Below are 9559 nucleotides of genomic sequence, written 5' to 3' on the forward strand. Positions count from 1 at the left end.
TCCCATATGTATTCTCGCCCGTGCATGGCGGACTATGATTTAGTAGCGACGGTCTGGTCTGAACCGGATCGGGTCTACAGCAGGTGTGCGTCTCCCAATGCGGATCCTAGGCAGTGTACGGTGACAACAGAGTCGTCGTCGGCGACGTGTCTGGCTTTATAGAAACTCAATATGATCAGGTAGTATTGAATCTACTCGGATGATCTCCGATGGCTCTATTCTCATGTATATATAGAAGGGAGATACAGAGGGATACGGGAGAGATTACAACGTCAATATTCCGAACTCTACAGAGTCTAGGACTCATACTACTAGACCTGGTCGGTTCCTGAAACTATCTCTAATACCCTCCCTTAATCACAACTTCGATAAGTTGAGATTATGCTTGAAATCTTCAAAAGCTCGATAAGGCAATGGTTTAGTGAATCCATCAGCAATTTGATCTTTAGAAGGAACAAACCGTATCTCCAGCTGCTTTCTCAACACACGTTCTCGGACAAAATGAAAATCAATCTCAATGTGCTTGGCTCTTGCATGAAACACAGGATTTGCTGATAAATATGTAGCTCCCAAATTATCACACCATAAACAAGGTGTCTGTCGCTGCTTAACACCCAACTCAGCAAGCAAGGACTGGACCCACATCATCTCAGCCGTTGCATTAGCCACAGATTTATACTCTGCTTCTGTGCTTGACCGGGACACTGTAGCTTGCTTCTTAGCACTCCAAGAAATCAAGTTTGGTCCAAAGAACACAGCAAATCCACCAGTGGATCGACGATCATCAACACATCCTGCCCAGTCTGCATCAGAAAAAGCACTGACAAGTGTGGAGGCAGACTTCACAAATGTTAGCCCAACTGTCATGGTATGCTTGATATATCTCAAAATCCTCTTAGCAGCAGTATAATGAACAGTATAGGAAGCATGCAAATACTGACAAACTTTGTTTACTGCATAGAAAATATCTGGGCGTGTGAGAGTTAGATACTGCAAAGCTCCCACTAAACTTCTGTATTTGGTACTATCATCTGGACCCAATGGATGTCCTTGCTGGGCAACAATCTTCTCAGAAGAAGACAGCGGTGTGGGCATACCTGTACAATTCAACATACCAACACGCTCCAGAATATCATGAGCATACTTGGACTGACTGAGAACTATACCATTATCAACTTTCTGTACTTCCACACCCAGAAAGAAACTCAAATCACCAAGATCCTTCAGAGCAAACTCTTGACTCAGATCTTTCAACAGTGCATCAGTTGCAGCTTGAGAGGAACTAGCAACTATGATATCATCCACATATATAAGCATAAAGATGGTAATATTGCGCTTACGATAGATGAATAAGGAAGCATCAGATTTGGAAGCAAAGAAACCAAGAGCAAGTAGCTTAGAGCTCAACCGAGAGTACCATGCTCGAGGTGCCTGTTTTAGTCCATAGAGCGCCTTGTCTAGCTTGCACAGAAAATGTGGTGTGCTTTTATTTTCATACCCAGGAGGTTGTTTCATATATACTTCCTCTTCCAGAACGTCATGAAGAAACGCATTCTTGACATCCAACTGTCGCAAGCTCCAACCTCTAGAAACAGCTAAAGCCAAAACAAGACGAACGGTTGCAATTTTGACAACAGGACTGAAAGTATCTTCATAATCAATTCCATACCGCTGTTTAAAACATTTAGCAACAAGACGAGCCTTATACCTGTCAATAGAACCATCAGACTTACGCTTAACCTTATACACCCATCGACAGTCAATGACATTTTTGCCTTCACGCGGTGGTACCAATTTCCACGTTCTATTGCGTATGAGAGCATCATATTCTTCATCCATTGCTTCCTTCCAATTTGGATCAGCAAGAGCAGACTGTAAATTAGCTGGTTCATCTGTTGCAGCCGTCAAAAGCCAACGAACTGTTCCATCTTTGTACTCACGAGGTTTGACAATTCCTTTGGATGCACGTGTATTTGGACGCTGAGAGGACACAGGCGGAGCTACACGTGAGGAAGGAGCAGCGGATCCTGTGCGGCCTGCTGGTCCTGGCGAGACAGGCGCGGAACGCGACGCGCCTGGATCCGCTGCGGCATCGCTATGTGCTGTTGAACCGGAGTTGTGCGCTGTATGCGGAAAACTGCCCGCAGAAGATCCGGACGAGGACGAAGACGCGTCCCGCCCATGTGCGCGCGGGGCACTCTGCCCGCCTGACACTGGCGCGGAACCTGGCGCTGCAGACGGTGATCCCAAGGCGTCAGAAGAAGATCCCGAGGACACCTGGGAGGATCCCGAGGCAGATCCTGTCGGAGAATCCACCTGGAAGTCTGTGTTGCTGTTGTTTTCTCCTGATTGCGGAAAAGAGTCAAACGAGCTGCTCGGAGCACTGTTTTGACCAGAATTTTCGTCTGCTGCTACGTCTCGACGAGCTGCACCCTGCAGATCATAAGGAACAACACTTGTAGATGGGTTAATAGCATGAGTATTTTCCATAATAGAATCATCAGTAGTATCGACCCCCTGCTCAAAATTACAAAGAGAAGGATCAAGAAGAAGGATTTGTTTTCGAAGAAGAGCACCAGCATTAGGATGTAGGGATTTGAAGGGAAAAACTGTCTCATCAAAAACGACGTCTCGAGAGATGTAAACTCGTCCAGTGGGCACGTCAAGGCACTTAACTCCTTTGTGTCGAGGGCTGTAGCCTAGAAAAACACATTGTTTGGAACGAAACGCAAGTTTGCGTTTGTTGTAAGGACGAAGATTTGGCCAACAAGCACAACCAAAGACACGAAGAGATGAATAATTAGGATGTGTACCAAGAAGACGATGAACAGGAGTGTCATTATTAATAACACGACTAGGGAGCATATTGATGAGATATGTGGCTGTGAGGAAAGCTTCATCCCAAAAATTTAAAGGCATACCAGCATGAGCAAGAAGAGAGAGACCTACTTCAACAATGTGGCGATGTTTTCTTTCAGCGGAGCCATTTTGCTGGTGAGCATGTGGACATGAAACATGGTGGGAAATACCCTGAGTCTGAAGAAGAGAATTGAGTTTAATGTATTCTCCCCCCCAATCAGATTGAACTGCAAGAATTTTCCTATCAAATTTGCGTTCAACAAGTTTTTGGAAATTGACGAAAGCATCAAAAACATCAGACTTGTGTTTAAGCAAATAAATCCAAGTAAACTTGCTATAATCATCGATAAAGCTTACATAATAAGCATGTCGTCCAACAGAAGTAGGGGCAGGACCCCAAACATCAGAAAAAACTAACTGAAGAGGAACTGTAGACACACTAGTAGAAACAGGGTAGGGGAGTTGATGACTCTTGCCTTGCTGACAAGAATCACAAACTGACACAATGCTGGTATCTCTAACACATGGAAGCTTATGCTTACTTATTATTTGTCTAACAATAATTAAAGAGGGATGACCTAAACGACTATGCCACTGGGACTGATCAAGCTTGGCGGCGACAAAAGCATGCTTCATAGATCCTGAAGACGCCAAGGAGGAAATAAGAGGATAGAGGCCGCCAACACACCGTCCTCTATGGATGATTCTCCGGGTGACCTGATCCTTGATGAGAAAGAAGAAGGGGTGAAATTCGATAAAGACACCATTATCATATGTGAACCGATGAACGGAGAGCAAATTTTCAGAGGCGTGAGGAACATGCAAGACATTGCGAAGGTGGAAATTTCGAGTAGGGTTACGAACTATTGAATGACCAATATGGGAAATATTCATACCTTGCCCATTGGCGGTGTTGACCCTGTCGGAGCCCTTGTATGTGTCTCGGAAGGTCAGATTGTTGAGCTCGCTTGTAATGTGATGGGTGGCACCAGAATCTTGATACCAATTTGTGTCGACACCGTAGGCAGCGTGGATTTCCTTGTCACCATATTCATCCTCCTCAGAGTAACGAGACCAACAATCTTTGGCGGGATGGCCCTCCTTGTTGCATATTTGGCAAGTGACATCCACCCAAGGCGTAGTCCGGCGCCGTCCTCGGCCACGGCCTCGCCCTCCGCCAGAGGGTCCACGGCCTCCTCCACGGCCCTGATAGAACGGACGGTCATCACGGCGGAAATCACGGCGCTCCCCACGGTCGCCACGGCGGCACGATCGCCGCGGTCACCGCGGTCACCACGATTTCTGGCGTAGTTGTTGTTGCCAGAGCGGGGACGCCATTGTCGGTTAGCAGCATTGGCAGAGGTCTCGAACTCGGGTGGGGACGGACCGTTGAGCATCAGCTGCCTTTGATCATATGCGTGCAGCTGGGAGAAGAGAAGACTCAGGGAGATCGGCGTAGGAGAAACGCCGAGAGCAGCCACCAGGGCGTTGTAGTCCGCACCAAGACCAGCAAGAATATAGGACACAAGCTGACGATCGGTGAGGGGGTGTCCGGCAGCAATAAGATCATCTGCAAAACCTTGCATCTTGGCGAGAAACTCCGAGGTCGTCATCTGCAACTTTTTGGTGTTGGCAAGAGCAACAAGGAGGTTGTTGACTTTAGCTTCGTTCTGAGCGGCGAACATCTCGTGTAGAGCACGCCATACGCCGGCGGTGTGTTCAAGCCGATGAACATGCGGCAGGATCTCGCGGGAGAGAGACTGCAGTAGGTAGGAGAGGACGATTTGGTCCCGAGACAGCCAGGAGGCGTAGTCCGGGTTCGGCCCCATCTTTGCAGCAGTGTTGGTAGCTTTATCAGCAGGAGCGATCTCAACCTCTGTCGGCGGAGCGGCATCGCTGCCATCAAGTAGGCCGACGAGCTGGGCGCCGCGGATTGCGGGCAGGACCTGTGAGCGCCAGATGGGATAGTTGTCCCTGGTGAGGAGCTCGCGCGGCGGAAGGCCGAGGTTTATCGGCGGCTGTGAAGAAGACGCCATGGCGGCTGGGCGAGGCGACCAGCAGCGGCGACGTCGAAGCTTGCGATCAGATTACCGGCGGAAGAGCCGGCCTGATACCATATAGAAACTCAATATGATCAGGTAGTATTGAATCTACTCGGATGATCTCCGATGGCTCTATTCTCATGTATATATAGAAGGGAGATACAGAGGGATACGGGAGAGATTACAACGTCAATATTCCGAACTCTACAGAGTCTAGGACTCATACTACTAGACCTGGTCGGTTCCTGAAACTATCTCTAATAGGCTTTCCTCTAGCCGTTCGGTTTATCCATCACGTCGCCGTGAGCCCGTGAGGCTCGTTGTCTGAATCCGGCCTCGACGGCGTAAAGTGTCGTTTTCTCGCCTGGGTCGGGGCGGCTGTTTTTCCCCAATCCAATACATGCTCTCGTCCTCGCCGTAGTAGTTGTAGGTTTGCAGCCGCTAGCCATGGCGAGCCGCCGACAACGTGATGTCTTCGAGCAGCCCGATGTCCTCGTCGAGCATCAGTCCCTCCTCTTCATAGACTTTGTCCTAGCACCCTGCCAATAGGTTTGAGGCGTCGCACGTTTGTGCAATCTATATCTATACCTAATAATAAAGAAAATAAGGCTTCTTGTTCATCCGTCAGTTATTACCCCAAGTTTTGATCCTAATTACATGCCTTGCCACCGGTAAGTCATCAAAAAACGATTCGTTCAAACGTTCCGCGTCTCCCATGACCTGTCGTTCTTGATGGGCCTGGGCCTTGGTTTCTTCAATCCACCGCGGTGACGCGGGTTAAATGGAAACCAATTCCTAATCAACCCGGCAAGGCAGCGACCAACGCGAGATAATAAAAGGAAAACGCTTCAGATCCGGCGACCGATCGCTCGCCAGCGATCGGTCGTCGTCCCTCGCTCCGCGCGGCCCTTTATGGGCCTGGTTTCGGCCCAAACTGGAGTGTTGCTCTTTTTTTTTTAAGAAATGTACAATATTGTTTCCAGATTTGTAACAATTAGATAAAAAATTTGTTGTAAACTCACACGACATATTTTGTAAGATTTTTTCTAAGTGATATGTTACGAAAATGTGTGTTTCCTGATACGTTGTAAACGGATGACTTTTTTATTGTAATTATTTGTGATTTTTGGTGTAATTGTTTTAGTCATGGACACTTTTTTCGTAGAGATGTTGTATATGTTCGTTAGTTTTGTAACAAATGCATATAAAAGTTATAGAGAAAGCATGTCAGAGATGTTGTAATGTTCACCTGGACGTTTGCTATAAATTATTTTGTTGTAATCGCTAATAATTTTTGGTAAAAATAGCTGGTGATTTTTGTTGTAATTTGATATATATAAAATGTGTTATTTTCAATCAATTTTTCACAGCCACGAACACATGTTTTTTGTTGTTATAGCTTTTAATTTTTTATTGTAATTGTTGTCAATTTTTGTTGTAAACCAACCTATAGCAAAACAATTGTTGTTTAACCATTTTTTTATAATACTATTTGGTTTATATTTTTTTGTAATTTTTTTGTTGTAATAGTACATATTTTTTGTAAGCGAAGTGAGATATTTTGTTGTAATACTTAGTATAAGGACCGTGGGTTAAGTTTCAGAAAAACAGGGGGCAAAATGCAAATCTCGCACCGCGGTAAATTTCGGACGTCGAATCTTGATCGTACGGCGCGGAGAACGACCGATTTTCGGCCGTCCCATCCGGCGACCGACGCGTAGCGTCAACGTCCCTGGAAATCACAGGCTCTGTATCCCCCGTGCGATTGATTCTCCCGCCCTACCTCGCCGAACACGTCTGAGCCGCCGTGCTGATTGTTCCCACCGAACGAATCGAGTGGAGGCGCTCACCTATATCAGATCAGACTAGGCCGGCTCCTCGAGAAATCCGATGGAATCGAATCCCGTCGAAAAATAGATGTCCCTCAAGGAAGAACAAGGACAAACAGAGACATTGAGACAATCTGTCCCGGACCTGATTGACAGCGGAGACCCTCAAATAAGATCGAATCCCATGGAGCAAAATCTGTACCGCATCTTGATTCCCAACGGAGACAAGCAGGAAGGACAATGTCGATTACCAACGAGGGAGACGGAAGGTCAAGCAGAGACTAATATGTGGCTAGCACACGCATCCACCGCGGGAGAGGTAGTACACGCACCTAGAGCGATGGGGAAAAGCGCGGCTGCGTGCGCTATGCATCACACGCGGAGGTGAGGTCCGAGCTCCGGCACCCAGCGCGAAACATGGCTGACTGCCAGTGACAGTGATGATCCTCGTCGGGTTGCAGCGCCATCAGCAGGATCATGTTCGGCCATTAATTAGTACACGCAACAGCAGGGGTTTGCGGCCGAATCGAGCTGGCACGAGAAGAGGGCGAAACTGGACCCATGGTGGATACTTTGCGGAGTACTTGAGCAACGATGAAAGGACGGTTGTTGTTTCTGCTTTATTGTTTTGGTGTATTCGAGTTAAATTTCTCGGCAGTAAGTTATAGGGTGTGTTTGGCAGCCCGGGTGGACTCAGATTTTCTCACCCCATCCTACTTTTTCTCAGTTTTTGCTGTTTGTTAGGTCGGGTCGGTTCAACTGGGCACTGCCCACCTCGCACGAAAAACGCCCCTCAGCCTGGTCGGGTTGGGAAGCTCAAATCGAGCTTCGCAAGTCGCCCCGGCTGGCCTCATCCCGCAAAGTACTGTCGCCCGGTTCGGCCCCACGCGCGAGCAACCCCCAGACCCCCACCCCTCTGCTCATTTTCTCCCAACCTGGAGGCCTCCTCCGCCTGGAGTGTCACGGGAACAAGACGGAGACGCCGGAGCGGGGCGCCGCCAAGAACGCGAGCGGCGCGAAGACGGCGGCGGCCATCGCGTCGGCGGCGGCGCTGGTGGCGTCGCACCGTGTGGAGATGGCGCAGCGATGGGCGCGAGCCACGAGCAGATCCCGGGGTCCATCCACTCGGCCGTGAACGCGCGGCGAGCGGCGACATCATGGCGCTCACCGCCGGCGCGGCCACGGCGCTGCGCGGGGGCCGCCATGCTGCGCGCGAGGCTGCACAAGGAGATCCAGAGCCACCGCCCTGCCGCCCGGGGACGGCGGCGCCGGCAGGGCGTCGGAGAGGGACATCTCGCCGCTCATCTTCGTGTCCCGTGGCGGGGAGCTGCGCCGCCTGGACGCGCACGGGGAGGAGCGCCGCCTGGAGGCGCATGGGGACGAAGCAGCGCCAGGCTCGTCTGCGCCCCGGACCTGCCTCGCCGGAGCTCCCTCACCGGAGCTCTAGGGACCCGATTGCGTTTTTAGGGACCCGATTGCTTTTGTTTCTTCTTTACAGGGACCAGATCGCATTTTTATTTTGTATGGAAGGATCTGATCGCGTTTCATTTTGTATGGAGTGGTCTTTGTGTAAATTTTATATCTTCTCAGCTATTCTCACCCCACACGACCCACCAAACAAGAGATGCACTGGGCATGTCTCTACTTGCCCGAGCCACCAAACACACACAAAAATCTGAGCCCAACTAAGCTAGAGTCAGCTTGTATGAGGAGAGATTACAATTCTCAGCTGACCCGGGCTACCAAACACACCCATAGTGTACGTGTTGGACGATGAGAAGAACCTGTTGCTGGTTGAGACTGAGAAGGTGGTGTCGGCGATCGACAAGATCGTGATGGAGAAGTACGCGGAGTCTGAACCGCGTGCTGGGAGAACCCCCACGGCGTTATACCCGTGCAACACCCAGCCGGAGGTTGAGACTGATATAGTTTGACATCTGATGTTGTGGATTTTTCTTCAGATAGTTCAGACTATACTAATTGATTGTTTCTCTGTATTTTTCTTCAGACTTGAAGCAACATTTTCTTTGCATCTACGATTTCTTCTGAATTCTAACACGAAGCGCTATACTTTGCTGGTAAAACTAAGCAATTAACAGTCTTTCTTTGTGGTGGGGTAGTAATTGTTGAGTCCAAACAGTTCTCTGGATTTTTTTTCGAAAAGGGGGAAAAATCGCCCTAGCTTCTGCATCCAAAGGATGCACACGGCTTTTTATTAGATTATTCGCAAACCTTACAAGAAGCAATACAAAAAAATCAACCTCGAAGCCACCTCACTAGACCTACAGTGGGATGAAGGGGGTGACAATACACCAACTGACATCATCCAAAAACCAAATGCCTTCCCAAACCGCCCAATAGCAGGTGAGAAGCACATCCAGTCAAGCAGACTCTCCGCGCATGCCAACGCACACGCCACAGAAGTTGCTACCGCCGTCTTCCTCGACTCCATCTTCAAGAGAGATCATCGCATTAACCTTGCAAGACCTACCGTCGATGCCACCATGACGCCAGACGGCTCCGCCATCCTGCACGCATACATCATCCCGCATCTGTCGTCGATACCCTGCAGCACCATGCCACCGAGCCTCAGCGCCAACAATGTGGTAGATGAATACCACTCCACCGACATCCGCCAACATCCAGCAGCTGCTCCAAAAACGATGCCCCAAGAGGTAGAACGACGCAAGGCGCGTCGCCATCGTCCGATCCGGGAGACCCGGACCTAGGGTTTCCCCCGGAGCAGCACGAGTGAGAAACCACATACTGCGACGACGATGCCTTCAAGAAGGTAGCGGCGCGACACATCGCCATCGTCCGCCAACCGAG

At 49.3% G+C, this 9559-nt stretch overlaps 1 protein-coding gene across 1 annotated transcript; it reads right to left on the reverse strand.

Moving 5' to 3' along the window:
- Positions 1-357: 357 nt before the first annotated feature.
- On the reverse strand, positions 358-4895 carry LOC139837870 (uncharacterized). Its single transcript, XM_071827176.1, has 3 exons — positions 3849-4895; positions 3217-3339; positions 358-2433 (listed from the first exon to the last, which is right to left on the reverse strand). Exons 1-3 carry the CDS (start codon positions 4893-4895, stop codon positions 358-360), a joined length of 3246 nt encoding a protein of 1081 aa, XP_071683277.1.
- Between the last annotated feature and the right edge of the window lie 4664 nt (positions 4896-9559).

The sequence above is a fragment of the Lolium perenne genome, chromosome 3 (assembly GCF_019359855.2).
Source record: "Lolium perenne isolate Kyuss_39 chromosome 3, Kyuss_2.0, whole genome shotgun sequence".
Classification (NCBI taxonomy): Eukaryota; Viridiplantae; Streptophyta; class Magnoliopsida; order Poales; family Poaceae; genus Lolium; species Lolium perenne.